This window comes from Panthera pardus, unplaced genomic scaffold (genome assembly GCF_024362965.1).
Source record: "Panthera pardus isolate Hobbes unplaced genomic scaffold, ASM2436296v1 HiC_scaffold_4, whole genome shotgun sequence".
NCBI lineage: Eukaryota > Metazoa > Chordata > Mammalia > Carnivora > Felidae > Panthera > Panthera pardus.
In genome coordinates, this window is record NW_026526969.1 from 12,384,741 (window position 1) to 12,399,628 (window position 14,888).

The 14,888-nt window shown below is 56.3% G+C and overlaps 1 protein-coding gene across 3 annotated transcripts in view; it reads right to left on the reverse strand.

Moving 5' to 3' along the window:
* Window positions 1-1,108: 1,108 nt before the first annotated feature.
* The window catches only part of WIPI2 (WD repeat domain, phosphoinositide interacting 2), a 39,290-nt gene continuing 25,510 nt past the window's right edge, over window positions 1,109-14,888 (reverse strand). For 2 of the 3 annotated variants that reach the window (XM_053894124.1, XM_053894122.1), the window contains 10 exons: window positions 14,225-14,394; window positions 12,116-12,212; window positions 11,371-11,468; window positions 10,851-10,943; window positions 8,096-8,166; window positions 5,702-5,809; window positions 4,601-4,765; window positions 3,638-3,745; window positions 2,710-2,840; window positions 1,109-1,811 (listed from right to left, as the gene is read on the reverse strand). In XM_053894124.1, coding sequence (XP_053750099.1) covers window positions 1,699-1,811; window positions 2,710-2,840; window positions 3,638-3,745; window positions 4,601-4,765; window positions 5,702-5,809; window positions 8,096-8,166; window positions 10,851-10,943; window positions 11,371-11,468; window positions 12,116-12,161 — 933 coding nt within the window. In that variant the 5' untranslated portion in view covers window positions 12,162-12,212; window positions 14,225-14,394 and the 3' untranslated portion in view covers window positions 1,109-1,698. The remainder of the gene's footprint in view (window positions 1,812-2,709; window positions 2,841-3,637; window positions 3,746-4,600; window positions 4,766-5,701; window positions 5,810-8,095; window positions 8,167-10,850; window positions 10,944-11,370; window positions 11,469-12,115; window positions 12,213-14,224; window positions 14,395-14,888) is intronic. The other variant, XM_053894123.1, reaches the window with a different exon arrangement.

A 14,888-nucleotide genomic window follows, 5' to 3' on the forward strand; every position in this document is an offset into this window, starting at 1 on the left:
CCTTCCGGGTCTGACTCGGGCAGGCCGTGTCCTGCGCGGGGCTCAGCAGACGCACACCCTATCACCCCCGTGACCGCGGGTCATGCTGGCAGGCGTGCCCGCCTCCAGCCTCCAGACGAAAGTAGGGTATGTTCTGCCCTCACCTTCCACTGATACGGCACGTCCACTCGTTGCCACAACCGGCGTTTCTGGAGATTTCTGCCACAGTCAGAGCTTACTCTGGGTGCCCCCTGCACCTGGGCTTTCTACCTGAACCGCCGGGCACACAGCCGCAGGCACGTGGGCTGACCTCGAGGTCAGGCACTTGAAGCAGGTGCCTCTCCCCCTCCTCCAGGCCGCACGACTGCCGAGACCAGACAAATACACCCCGGAGCAGATGCCTCTGCCCCTCTCCCGCCTCGGCTTCAAATGCCCGACAAAGGGAAAAGGGAGGGCAGACACATTTTTGCTTTTTCACTTCTATCCTCAACTGTCGCCGTTCCACAGAATCCACCACGATCCTCTATGCCGCTAACTCCGTCTGAACGGCCTCAAAACTTGACCTGCTAGGTGTCTTGGTTTGGAATGCAGAGTTTGAGGTATCTGCGGTTGTTTCAGGCTGTGAAAACGGAAAGGGAAGCTGGGCAAACACTGGGACCCGTGACCACAGCCCCGCGTCACTCTGCCGACAATTCCGAAAGACTAAATGGAAAAGGCACGTATCGCACCGGAAGGCGGGCGCTCAGAGCCAACCTCCCCGTTTCTAGCTCTCTCTACCACTTCTGACGCAGGTGAGGAGAGCCCCTGACAGTCAGCGGGGCTCACGGTCAGAGGACAACTCGGGTAGCCACCACGCTGTAATTCTGTGCTCTGTGGGTCCAGGGAGCCGCTACTAAATTCCCTAAAAGCAAACAAACCCCCCCCACAGTTATTCGACAGGAGAATTAAAGACCAGAGAATTTAATCACACAAACCAGACCACTTTGCTCGGCGCTGGCCTTCCCGGGTGCTCTCTCAAGTTCACGCGCTGTCCCGATACAAGGTTTTTAATGCCAGAAAGAATCGCTCTCCTCCAATACCCACGTGGAAAGTAAGGCCAGAAACAAAATAAAAGTCCGACAAGCAAGAATTCCCAGAGTAATCCAATCTGGAAAGAATTTAATTAACAAAATAAAACGGGGAAAAGGGCCCGGGAGGGGCTCCGGGGAGTGAGCACTCCTCCCCACGGCTGACGCCCCAGCCTGGCGAGCCCACAGAAGGCTCTTGGACCCGCCGAGCAGGTCCGCCTGGACACCCACAACCACTGCGCGATGCTGCCGTCCCCCGAGGACGCTCCTCACTATGTACGGATTTTAAAAACCAGACAACTGCGGGTGTCGTAAAGTGGCTTCTAGCTCTCCTCTCCTCTGCTGGCTTGGCACATTAATGCATGCAAAGCAAGGAGGTTTCAAGGGCTTCACCGAACAGTTAATTTTGGCAAAAAGAGAAAACAAACAAAAAGCTAAGATTCCTAAGCGGGATTAAAAGCCACTGAAGTGAAAACAATGTATTTGTCGACAGTATGGAATGACACTACGGCTACAATCTTTTTTTTTTTTTTTCTTTTGAAGTCTCTGCCGTCCTCTCCCCAACTCAGGTCAAAGTTCATAGCAGCATAACACAAAGTCCTCTGTCAAGCCAGTGTCCTCTGCTTCAGGGGTCAGAGTTCACAGGTCAAGGTCAGTCTGTCCGAAGAATCATAGGGGGGTGCTCGCTGTCTTCCTCCAGCCGCAGAGCGCTGGCCTCCTCCTCCAGACACGCGCCGCCTGCGGCTCCCAGCTCGTCGGCGTAGGCTGCAAAGAAGACAGCGCGGCCACGCTCAGGGGCTGGGAGGCAGGACGGCGGCAGCCAGCGGCCACGGAGGCCGCGCGGGGACACGGCCGTCAGCGTGTTTACAGGCCGCGGCGCACACTAAGTCCGAACTGTCCTCCCTCTGTGACTACAAGCCTTTCGCGGCCTTGGGCAGCCCCAGGTGAATCAGGTATTTTCCAAAATTCATAAACGTCAAACGAGATGGCTACACAGTAAACGGGGCTTCCCGACAGCCAGGCCGCAAATTTTCCTCCACAGACAGGGAGAGTGGGAACAGTTCTCGAACTGGTGATGCGGGATGCTCGTCACCAGACACCCAGGGCCTTACCCGACAGAAAGGGCCGCTTCACCGCAGAGAGTGATGGTGACACCTACAGTCTCCCGTGGGAGCAAAATGACAGGATCGCCCCCCTGAGGTCAAGGTGGTTTTGGGGGTGGGGGGTGGGGTGGACGCTTGCGTGGCCTCCCCTGTGTCTGTCCCGCAGCAGGAGGGGCCCCGAAGGCAGGCCTACAGTCCCATCCTCCCAGGGCCCCAGGGCCTCCCAGTGCCTCCCAGTGCCAAGGGGGTGCCGCACGCTCGCCCGGTGAGCGATCACACGGGACCAAGGACGCCCCCTTGGCAACGTCAAAATTGAGGGTAATATTTTAGCAGCAAGCCAGGGACAATGCACACGCACCCAAAGCAGCCTGAGCCATCATGACCACTCCTCCTTCGAAAACGAGTACAAGTAGTTCAGCCTCGAACCCCCCGCCCCCTTGCCAACGGCTTGCCTCAGGGCACCACCCGTCCCGGCCCAGGGGAAAGGGGGGTGGGGGGGGGGAGCGGCGCCTGGCACGGGCCGCACACAGCTACCTCCGTGCCTGCGGCACAGCCCTTACCAAGTCTGGTCGGAGACGAAGGCACGTGAGTACCTGTGGCGACAGCCGTGCCATAAGTCTGCGTCACTAGGGGGCAGTCGTGAGAGGCCGAGTCCAAGATTTCATTGGTGGTCTCCATGCTGCCGTCCAACCTGGAGGGAGGGAGGAAAACAGACGCGGCGAGGCCGTCAGGGGTCCTCACAACTCGGCCTCGTGGGCCTGTGGGGCCAGAAGTGCCGCGGAAAACCCAACAGGCTCACCCAAAACGGACACGCGTGTGCGCTCCCTCCACTGTGCTGACTAGAAGCTCATTCCCTGTGTTCACTCGGATTTCTCACCAAGATTTCTACCTGGGAAATCTGGTGAAAGTTATACCCACTGAGATAATCTCCCATTTTTAAGACTGAGGATCATAAGTAGAATCTGCTATAAAAAAAAAGACCCCGGTTATAACGTTACAGTATTATAGTATCGTTGTTAGGGGAATTCCTGCGTGATTCAAAAAACGCAAAAGCAACAGCGAACTGCACTCTTCCCAGTGAACAAATATGAATTCCTTCTTTTCGAAGAGAACACGTTGAGGCAGCAGGCTCTCCAAGAACGCTCAGTGCACCGTGGACGACACCAAGAGCGTCATCCCTTTCCTGGAAAAGGCTAAGTTCCCACCTCAGTCGGCCCGGCCCGGCCCGGGGACGGACGAGCACAGCGCCGGCCGCCTGTCCAATCTCTGCACGGTCACCGCACTGGGCCACCAGCAGACTGGCGCCCCGCGCCCTCACCCAGTTCTGTCTGTGCAAGGGAGTCTCCTCAGCGGCACAGGCCAGCCCCGCCGGCACATGCCCGTCTGTGTCACTGGCTTTTGGGGAACCGGACAAACGCACGGCGGTGGGGGGGTGCCTGACATCACAGTGCCCGCGCTGGCGGCGCTGGCCGGCTGAGGCCCACTTACTTGTGCTGCTTCATCAGGGTGCACTCGCCTCCCTCCTGGGGGTCCAGGTTGTACATGTACAAGTACCCGTCGGAAGCTCCCACCAGTAGCCGGGGAATCTTCTGAATTCTAGGAAGAATCAGAAGGAGCCCGATTCTAGGACCTCCGCTTTCATACAACACTCTTGGTAAAGCAGGAGCCTCGCCTGTGGCACGGCCAGGAAGGCCTCTCACCCCCCGCCCCAAAGGAGCACAGTTAGTTTCGTGCGCTCCACTGGTGAGAAGAGAGATGGCGCCCGCCCGCCGCCTGAGGCCACAGCATGGGGGCTGCGGGTGCACTTCGTGCGAATCGACACCCAAGCCCACAGAAGAGCTGGGAACAAAACCACTTCCATGGCTTCCCTGAAGGCTAAGCGTAGATATTTCAACTACGGTAGTTGGACAAAAAGGAGGTCAAGTAACGTTTGTGACGTGCACGGAATCACGAAGACGTGCTATCGCAGAATTTTCAAGACAGTATCTCCCTGCGTGGCTACGCTCTGGACAATCCGACGAAGCTCACCAGGCACCTTGTGCATTCTGAAGCCCCACTCCAGAGCGACACAGACAGCCCTGGACTAGGTCACACTGCAGGTTTTGTAGGTCCCAAGAGGTTAACTATTGGCGGCCTCCTATAGTTCAGACTTAGGCGGTTTCTTTAGTAACACGACCAATATTCCCGACAGCAACAGAAAGAGGAAGAATTTTTGGATCAGAACGCAGGGGAAGCATTTCAGTCCAGTAACGGTGAAGAGGCACTTGGGGGTTCCCTCCACTTCCACCTAACTCTTGACCAAGCTTTGCAAGGGCCTAAGTTCCGGGCTGTTCCCGGGCCGGGAGCAACTTAACCGGGCCACACCTCCACCGTCTGCAGTGATCCGAGACCAGGCTCCTGACTGGATGTACCCTGGCAGGAGAGAGAGAGGTGACCCCTGTCCCTACTCACGTGGCCAGCGAGCAGATGTTCTTGTGGCCACAGAAAGGCAGGCGGACCGTGGCAAAGGCTCTGCCCTGGTTGAACATTTCTGTTACTTGGGAGGGCAAGTAGCTGGTGGACGCCATGAGCACTTTCCCGAAGTACCCGGTCCAGGTGGTGGGCTCCTCCTGAGGTCTAGAAGGAAGAACCATTATTAGATACACAAAGGCGGGCTCTTCGCCAAGACAACGACCAGGTCCCACTCACAAAAGCAAGTATCAGCCCTGAAACTGGAAGAGGGGTTCCCCACACCTCGGGAAAAAGGGGCGTAGAGAACGATGAAGTCTCCAGAGACTGGGGACGCTGTGGGCGCATCTCCTGAGAAGGGTCAGAGGAGGCCTGTCAGGTTCCAGTACCTAGAAGAGCCTTGCTCCCCCCAGGGGGCCACACGAGACGGTGGCAGACGGGCAGGCTCCCCACTTTGCAGCAGAAGTGAGAATGCACGGGGCCAGATTCACGACCCGCCCTCCGCCCCAGAACTTTTCAACAGGGGTCTACGGAAACCTCATGAGCACACATCTCAATTATTTCCCCAGAGCCCGACTTTGTTGTTGTTCACCTGGATGTATTTGTTAAGTTATCGTAAATATTCCTTTGAGTAAGACAGCACGTGAACTAACAACACTCAACCTTGCGGGTGTCTTTTAAAAAGTTAAGAAAAGAACCTCTCCTTCGCTGCGCACACCCGTCAGAGTAACGCGGAATTTAAATCAATTGCTTTAAATGCAGAAACCACCTGTGGGCAGGCTGGAGCCAGCACGCACGCCGACGTCTTGTGTGGGTAAAGGCAGTGGTACGAGGGGACATGTGCACAGACCCCAGGACGTCCCTCTTCACACCACCCCCGTCCCCCACCCTCCTGCCCTGCCTCACGGCCTCATCTTTCAGGGAAGTCATTTCACCGCTGAGCCCACATCTGGCGACACTTACTCGAGAGGCAGCTCCGGGGTGTTTACTGGCAAAAATGTCTAAAGGCAGGACAACATCCGTGCTGGAATTTCCACCCAGTCAGTGGAGAAAGTGCTTATTTATTTATTTTTAAATCAAACATGTCTCTGCAACTCAACTCACTTTTCTTTCACAGTCTCGAGTTTGAAGATGTGCACAGTCTCGGTGTTGCTGGACGCGGACAGGAACAGGCTGTCCATGCTGAAGGCCAAGGAGCAGATGCTCACACACCTGCGGGTGAGCAAAAGAGGCCTGAGTGACGCGGTCGCCCGCGAACCTCCAAGGGGCGATTAGCAACCTTTCTCCAGGGACTTTAAAGTCAGAGAAGAAAAGTTCTCGGAATTGGCACACTTGAGTCTACGGACATCTTTCTTATTCCTCTCCAGACGCTTTTTCAAAAACTTTTCTGAAGAAAAGAAAATGTTTTAAAGATAATAAATTAAGAGCAATTCTTTACCATACTGCTGGCTAATTTTCTTTGAAATTCCAAATAACAAAGGGATTCAGGGCTTCACTAAACCAGTTTTAGCTGAATCAGGCAGGATTTACAGCACTCAGGTTAATAAAACAAAGTCCAATAATTCAAATCCTAGCAATTCTTAACATGCAAGGCAGACTGGCAACCTTGGTGGTATCCAAGAGGAAAGCAGAACTTTCAACACGCTGAGGCTCTCCAGTTTATCTTAAAAACTGCTGTAAAAATCCCAAAGCCTCAAATGAACCTGCACTTGCTCCCGATACTGAGAAGTACAAGATGCGTCTGCCCCGTCAGGTCAGTACGTGTTTAACGGGTGCCTGCGAAGTGCCGGTGTTGGGCCAAGCTCTGGGGATGAAGCGGGGAAATCAGGAAGGGCTCTTGCTTTCACGGAGCTTCAGTGAGCCGGGTTCGCGGACAGTAATCTGCCGCAAGAAAGGAGAGCCGGAAAGTCCGAGTGGGCGGCGCCAGAGACCCGTGGAGGGAAGGGTTGTTGCCACGCGAGGGTCAGCAGTCGGCCGGGTCACAGACTGACACCCAGCACAGGAGACCGCACAGGCGAGACCCCGTGCAGAGAGTTCCCTCTGAGGAGCGGGCGTTCAGTGTGGCCGGAGCTGGGAGCCACGGGGCCAGGGCAGCCGAGCTGGAAAAGCAGGGAACGGCAGGCCTCACGCACCACGGCTGGGGGGTCTGTGGTCCGCCCTGCCGGCAGGAGGCACGCCTGGAACTCCCCCAACGGGCGTGTGCTTTACTGACACTGACACCCTCAAAGAGCAACCTGGGCCACGGTCTGAAGAATGGACCGAAGGGGCGGACGACGGAGACCGAGGCACACAAGAGGTCAGACGGCGGTGATTCGAACCGGGAGGGCAGGGGCGGAAGGGACAGGGGGTTGGTGGGACTGACCCAGGGTGCCGACGCCCCTGCCACCTGACTGGGAGAAAGGAGCCAGTGTGGAGCCCCTCCGACCCAGGCACCAGGTCGATGATGGCGGTGTTCACCACGATCAGGCACGTGAGCGATGAAGGGCAGATGGGGGGCACCTTCTGGTGGGTCACCGGGGGGCCCAGCATCCAGCAGGCAGGAGAAATACAGGTGCGTGTCAGGAGAGCAGCCTGGGCCACACACACAGGTGGACCCACCAGCACACAGACAACCCGGTTTAGGAGCCTGTGGGAACCTGTGGGGCCGCACAGCACAGGAGGAGAGGCTCCAGGGCAGAAGTGAGACACAGGGAGAGGAAATGGAGAAGCAGCAGCAGTAGAGAAATCGAGAAAGGTGAATGTAAGGAAAACCAGGAGAAAAAAGGCAAGAAACCTAGGAAGCAGTAATGGGGAGGGACTGAGGCATCTGGCTTTGGAGACGGGACCCTAAAGCACGCGTGTGCCGTCTCTGGGAAGGACCCCAGGGATGAGAGGGAGTGCTGATACACAATGCAAGGTTCCCAGAAGTGGGGGTGGCCAACAGCTGCAGGTTCTGGAAAACCTCCCGGCCCAGTTCCCACCCTGGGGTGGGCACTATCGGTGGCCCCTTCAGGACAGGGACCAGAGCCCTAGAGCCAGTCCTGTGGAAGAGGACCCAGGGGGTGCCAAGTACAGACCCGGCAAGGTGTGCAGGTGGACAGGGAGATTAGTGGAGGGAGCACCAAACGCTGAGGGGTTTTCTGAGTAGAGGAGCAGGACAGGAGCGTGATGAGCAGGTCGGGAACTCACGGGCCTGCCACCTCAGAGCAGGCCGAGGAAGCCACATGGCTCCAGGGGGCCCAGTCAGGCCGCTTCCTCCTCATTCTTGGGCTGCCTGGCCATTGCCCTCCGTTCTGGGGGGGTGGCAGACAGAAGAAAGCCAGCTGGCGTTATAAACGTGCTCCTTTACCCGTCAGGACGACTCCCAAGTCCCCTCTGACCGTCTGGCTGGGTTGAGAAACACTTGTGCATTGAAATGGGGCTCTCAGGGCTGCTTTAAGTTTCCACTCAATCCAGAGAACACACACCCGAAATCCAAATGTCAACTTCAAAACCAGTTCTGGGACTTCTGTATCTTACCTCTTAACTCCTCTCCGGAACTCAAAGAGTTTCTGTCCCTCTGGAATGGAAAACACCCTAATCACGGTCCCCTGTTGACAGGTGAAAAAGGAAAGAAAAAGGGATTTTAACCGAGTAAGCCCAACCTTCTGTCTCCTTCACATCACACTGTGAAGGAAACACAAGGGGCGCCACTCACCAGCAGCTTCCACACGCCCCCTGCACGCCAGCAGCACCCCACTCTGCCCACGGGAACATTTCCCGCTTCTACTGCGTACTCAACATTTACGCTTCTCTTCAAATGCGGCCGCTGTAACTCCCTGCTTGCTCTAAACCCCGATATCCTTGGAGTCAAGTGTGCAATAGTTCTGGTCCTTCTACGTGACGTGAAGTTTAAACTGTTACGAGCCGACCCTGCTGCACATCAGGAAGCATCACCTCACTCGGTGGTCTGAGAGGTTCAAGGACCGCCCCCCCCCCCCCTCACCCGGACAGCCTCTCTTGCTGCTTCAGGTTGAGTTACTGATCAAGGGAACCACTGGCTGGAAATGTTACTTAATGGCCTAAAAACGAGTAAGTCCCAACTTATACATGGTAGGACCAACACTAAGAAAACCCATATGACTCAGACAAAGGAGCGTATGAACGAGCAGTGAGCGGCCCTACTTCCCCGTGTGGGGATGAGCCATTCTCAAGATGCCAGTTTCCTGCCGCTGCCCTGGAGAACGGGGACGTGTGCCTGGAAGGACAGGACTTGAACATCTGAGAGAGTAAGACAGAACAGCCAAGAGAGTGAGCACGAGTAGTGCTTTTGACATCCAGATGTTAAAAGAATACTAACCAGCTACGGTCATAAGACACACACGGAAGAGACTCCCAGGAAAACCTGAAAACAGGTAGTATCTCAAATGTGCGGAGGCAGGAAGAATTACTCAGAGGGTCACCTGACGCCAAATGTGTTTTGGAAGGTTCAAACTCTTTAGTGTGAAAACCATTCTATGCTATCTGACGTGTTTATAAATAGTAAAAATAAATAAATAAATAAGCTATAAGCAACCTAATTACAGAACACCAGGAATCGTTTCCTTCTGGAAAACGTTCTTTAAACATAGTGATTCTCTCTGGATAAAAAGATACCAAATGAGTTTGCAATTCTTGAGACTTGAAAAGGAGAAAATAGCACACTCATCTACAACAACAACCACAGCAAAGGTTTTGTCCTCTGTAGTCTAAATTTTCGGATGTAGAAATTTATTTTAATGGCATACCTATTGTGTACTACTACTTAACGGTGAGCTGGTAAGGAGCCTCGCTGTGCCCACTGAACGCAGGATCAAGCATATAGCTGGACACGGCCCAGCGCCCCGCAGGACGGGATGCCGCCAAGGGCTGACCCCACGCACCAAGAGTATTCGGGCTAAAAGCAAATCAGGAGATTGCTCTTCATTGTCCAGAAAGCTCCAGTTCTGTTTTTACCGGCCTTGAGGCTCCACAAGATGCTTTAGGGTGCTTCTCTGACCTGATGAGAACTACGGAGACGAGACTTTATTACCCAAGGGGTGACAGAAGCTCACCGCCACTGCCCTAGAAGCGAACAAGGCGACGACGCAATCGTCCAGTGGTGTTAAAAAGCAAAGCCAGGCTTGGAGTCCAAACCTCTGCTGCCACAGCTTGGTGACCCCGAGCAAATGATTAATCTCTCTGAACCCTCAATATGAAACGAGAACACGTGTACCTTGCTGGGGGATGGGATGGGGTCATGAACATAAAAGACCCGTGTCCTTGGCGACTAAGGGAGCCACACATGGCAGCGCTGTTGTTACTGAGACTGGGGGACCCTTGCGGCGGAGTTCAAGCGGACTTTTCTCAAATCTTACGTGGTTGGCTGGCTCAAGGGGAGAGGAGACAGGAGGCAGGCTACCTAGGCTGTCGGTGAGCAAGCATCAAAGCACAGCTGGGCAGCAGGGAACCGCACAGAAGAAGCCGGAACAGGGGAGAACGGGGTTAAGGAGACCAGAGGAGCTGCAAAGGAACAAGACGTAGCAGCCAAGCTGGGAAGACAGTGACGCCCCTCCGGTGTCAAGAAGACAGGGGGGGAGAGGCCCAAGCGGAAGGGAGTCGCCCTGTGCGGTGGGGGGAGAACCTTACAACAACCACATCCTTTGAACCCAGAAAGTCTGCTCATTGGAATCTCTTAAGTGAACCGAGAGGCACAAAAAAGATCTGTATGTAAGCCAAACACACTATTATCTATATTCCAAATGTGATCATTCCAATCTAAACAGTAGGAAGAACATAAACGTCCCCACAGGGTGACGTCTCGGTAAAGCACAACCAAGTGCCGTACAGCCGTTAGAAGGGTTTTTAACTCTGCGAAATACGACACACGCAGGGCGAAAGAGGATGTAGGTGATACATTCGACACGGTCACTGTCTTGTTATAAGTGAGCAGACACAGAAGGAAAAGAGAGCGTGCACCGAAATGTGTTCAGACCCACCCTGGGCGGAACCGCGTCCGCTCCTCACTGCCATTCGAGTTCCCTGGCACCGCGCCCGCCAGCGCCGTCTCAGAGGAGGACGTGGGGCGTGTCGCCCCCACACTCCCACCGCAGTCCGGGCGGCTCGTCCCACGGCCGCCATGGGGGCCGCTCTCCGTGCTGGTCTAGGAGCCGGTCGACCCAGAAACCCATCTGGTTGCTCGACTGTGTGAGCGGAACCGAGAAAGTGTGCCAAAGCCCCCAGACCGGGTTCCCATCGGGCCACGCGGCAGACGTACCTTCTCCGAGGCGGTGGCCAGCTTGGTTCCACTGGCGTCGAATGCCAGCGCCGCCAAAGGACTGTCGTGAGCCGGGATCATGTTCGCAGCTCTCTGGAAGGCAAGACCGACGTGCCGTGGCCGCCGCGCGGCGAGACCACACTCCCCGCCGCCCCCGTCACGAGGCTGAAGCGCTGACTGGCTGGGCCTCCGACACCACGCCAGCTGACACCAAGGCCACGTCCACCTGATTTACTGGGGGTGGGGCCCGAGGCAGGGCTGCTCCAAGCAGGCCGTCCACGAAGTGGCTACAGTTCCCTCCAGCCCTTCCAGCGGCCAGTCTGCCCGAGCTCAGCACTGCGGGCGTGACCACGGGGATCCATCTGCAGGGAGAGGTCACCCGGACCCGCTGTGCCCCCAGGAAGGCGGCAGTGAAACCGCAGGGCCGAGCCACAGAAACGAGGAGGCTGAAGGCTCCCCGGCACCCGGTTCGGGGACGAGGACGTCCGAGCGAGTGACCCCAGCACAAAAGGAGCCTCACCAAGTTGATGGTGTCGAAGACCTGCACCTCTCCGATGGTCGCACTGCCCGGGTACGCCAAGTAACAGTTGTCGTTGTTTATCGACAACGCACACAGGCCTGTGGTAACACACGGAGGCCCAGGAGAGTTAGGACGAGAGGGTTTTCTGTCCCGCTGTTAGACAGAAGCTGGCATTTACGTAACAAAGAACGCAGACAGCAAAGGGGACCCTGAGCCAGCCCTGGCGGCTGCCGAGCGGGCTTGCTTCTAGCGCCACAGCCCCAACCACCTCCTTCAGTGACAAGATTATGAAAACAGACTGAAGGCCTTTGCTCGAAACCGATCAGTAACCTCAGAACTGGAAGCCGACGAAACCAATGGTTTACGTGGTCACAAGCCCAGCAGCAGAGGGAAAGCAGCTTGGTTTAAGATCACTACTTTCCAAAGCGGTCTATCTGGGTAGGAGCTATATGGACAAAATGGCTAATCTTTAAAAGGCAGAACCACGGGCACTTGGGTGGCTCAGCCGGTTGGGCGTCCGACTCTTGATTTCAGCTCAGGTCGTGATCCCAGGGTTGTGGGATCAAGTCCCGCACGGGACTCAGCACCGAGCGTGGAGCCGGCTTAGGAGTCTCTCCCTCTTTTCCTCTGCCCCCCACCCGCCCCCCCCACCCCCCAACGTGCACACACACTCTCTCTACAATAAAATCAAAATAAGTGAGAGGCAGAATCAGGCAATGACACTTTCTTCCCGCAACTCGTTTACCTGCAGGGTTCGGAGGGGTCTCCCTGATTGTGTGCAGTACCTTCATGTCCCGGATGTTGTGTATGTAGAGAGATTCCTCCAGGCACACTATCAGCCGCTAGGGAAGGGACGCAACAGAAAACCAAAAATAAAGACACAACACAATGCTTGCTCCCCAGTCTTAACCGCCTCCTGGATACGGAGGCTCCCTGTTCCTTCCGGAACACCAGGCGGACTGGACGCTCGCGGCACAGAGGACGTTGGCCGTGACCGGGCGGCTTTGTTCCTCATTTACCACTCGTGTGACGTCCAAAGCCAGCAGTGCCTGCTCCCGTGACCATTTCTGCCGACTGTACCGGACCTCTAACCGTGAGATTTAATTCACTATTACGGACACTGGTGAACTACAGCTAAGAAGAGTTCATTTTGTGTTTTTGGTTTGTTTTTGTTTGGCTCACTCCTCCCCTCGTGAAAAGCAGAGCAGGTGCCTTGGACAGGTCTGGGAAAGGTCAGCTGTTTTCAAAAACCCATGCTGGGGGCGCCTGGATGGCTCAGTCAGTTGAGCGGCCAACACTCGATTTCGGAACAGGTCGTGGATCAAGCCCCGTGTCAGGCTCTGTGCCGAGCATGGAGCCTGCGTGAGATTCCCTCTGCATCCCCCCTTTTGCCCCCTTCCCCGGCTCGTGCGTGTGCACATGTTCTCTTCAAAAAAAAAAAAAAAAAAAAAAAAAAACAGAAGTAAAGCATGAATAAATGAATAAAGCATGGCAAAACGAGAATAAAAGCCTAGGGTTCTGTTTTTTTTTTTTAATGTTTGAGAGATGAGGAGCAAGAGTGAGCGAGTGAGAGAGAGAAAGAGAGAGAGAGCACACTCGTATGGGAGGGACAGAGAGAGAGGGAGACACAGAGAATCCCAAGCAGGTTCCATGCTGCCACCAAAGAGCCCGACACGGGGCTCAAAGTGACGGACCGTGAGATTATGACCTGAGTTGTAATCAAGAGTTGCTTAACTAAGTGAGCCACCCAGGTGCCCTATCTATCGATCTATCTGGAGCAGGGGCGGGGGCGGAGGGCAGGGATAGAGACACAGAGGGAATTCCAAGCAGGCTCCGCCCTGTCAGTGCAGAGCCCCACACTGGGCTCGATCCCTTGAGATCAAGACTTGAGCAGAAACCAAGACTTGGAGGCTTAACCGACTGAGCCACTCAGGTGCCCCAAAAGCCTCGGGGTTTTTAAAAGCACGAAAACTCACTGTGCGCTCTCGTTATTTTGCAGGTGCAGTCTACACCCCGCTCTGAGGAGAATCACTGCTTGCAGCTGATGCGCCAGGGGACGATTCACACAAGGAAGACGGCCCGGCTCGCACAGCAGCTGGTGCGGGCACGGACCCTTGTATGTTTTAGGTTCAAAAGCGTTCAACAGGTCACGCCTTACGATCCCCCGCTCTGACCCACTTCCGCAGATCACAGCCCCCCTCCCGGTCTGAATCGCACCAGCGCGCCCCCGGTGCAACCACTCCACCCGGTCGGACGCCGCAGACCCCGGCGCGGCGACGTGCGCTCTGCACCGGGCAACGTCGACAGCTTTCCCTGCGAGGAATACGTGGTTGTCGCGGAAAAGCTGAAGGATCTTCAGGACGGTGCTGCGTTTCGTAGGGAAGCGAAAGCCATGAGGTGGTCTCACGAAACAAGCTCCGGTGCCAGCCGCCGAGCGCATACTCTGGGCCAGATGTTTTTGGGAGTGTGGGGAAGACAGGAAGTTTAAAAGAGAAAAAAGAAGAAAAAAGGAAAAAGACGCCCACAGATGTATTTTTTAAGTAGCATCCGTGGAAGTGAAAGGAGGGACGCAAACCCTGACGCCACTCGACGGCCGAGTGCGCATTCAGGGGAGCGCTAGGCTTGTGTCCTGACGAGAGTAGAAGTTAACCCGGCGGAGCCCGAGAACGTGCGCGGGGACGGTGTGGTCGGAGCGGAACCGGCGAGGAGACGGAGCCGCATCGGGGAGGCGGCCCGGGGCTGGGGCCCGGGAGCGCCAGCCCTCCCGGGCCCCGGGGGAGACCGGGTGGCGGCAGGGCCGGCTGGAAGCTGCGCGGGACGGGGCGCCTGGCGGCCCGGGCGCGGTGTCGCTCACCTGCCTGTTGAGTTTCACGGCCAGTATGGTGTTCGAGTAGCTGTAGTTGCAGATCTCGGTGCCTTTCTTGAAGTGGCAAACTTTCAGCTTCCTCGGGGCTTTGAGGCTAACGATGGCCACCAGGCTGCTGGAGAACAATCTTTCTACGATGCACACGTCTTCGGTGTCAGCTGAAAGTACAAAACACACACGCGTACGTATTGGTCGCGACGGGCGCGGTCTGCTCACACACGCGGATGCACGTCGAGGCGCACACGCACGACCAGTGGAGCACCGCGGGCTCACAACGGTGGTCGTGTGGCGACGGGACGGGACCGCGGGGACGGTCCCAGAACACAGCGGAGTGGGAAGATGAGCTCGGGGACAGACTACCCCCCCCTCCCCCGGGTCCGCCCCCCTCCCCCCAGGGGGCCCTTCTCGCTCCTCTCTCACACCATCCTGCTCACTCCCGCCCCACGGCGGCTCACGGCCGGCTCCCCGGGCACACCCCGGACACACCCCGGAACGTGAGCTCCCGTGAGGACAGAGGCTTCACGTCCCCGCTCGCAGCTGTGGTCCTGGAACTTCGCCACCAGTGCCTGACAGGCGACGGGCCCCGAATAACCGACCTCTAGAGGACTCGATCTTTCTCAGTCTCATCTCCTCACACGTGGGCTGGGGACCA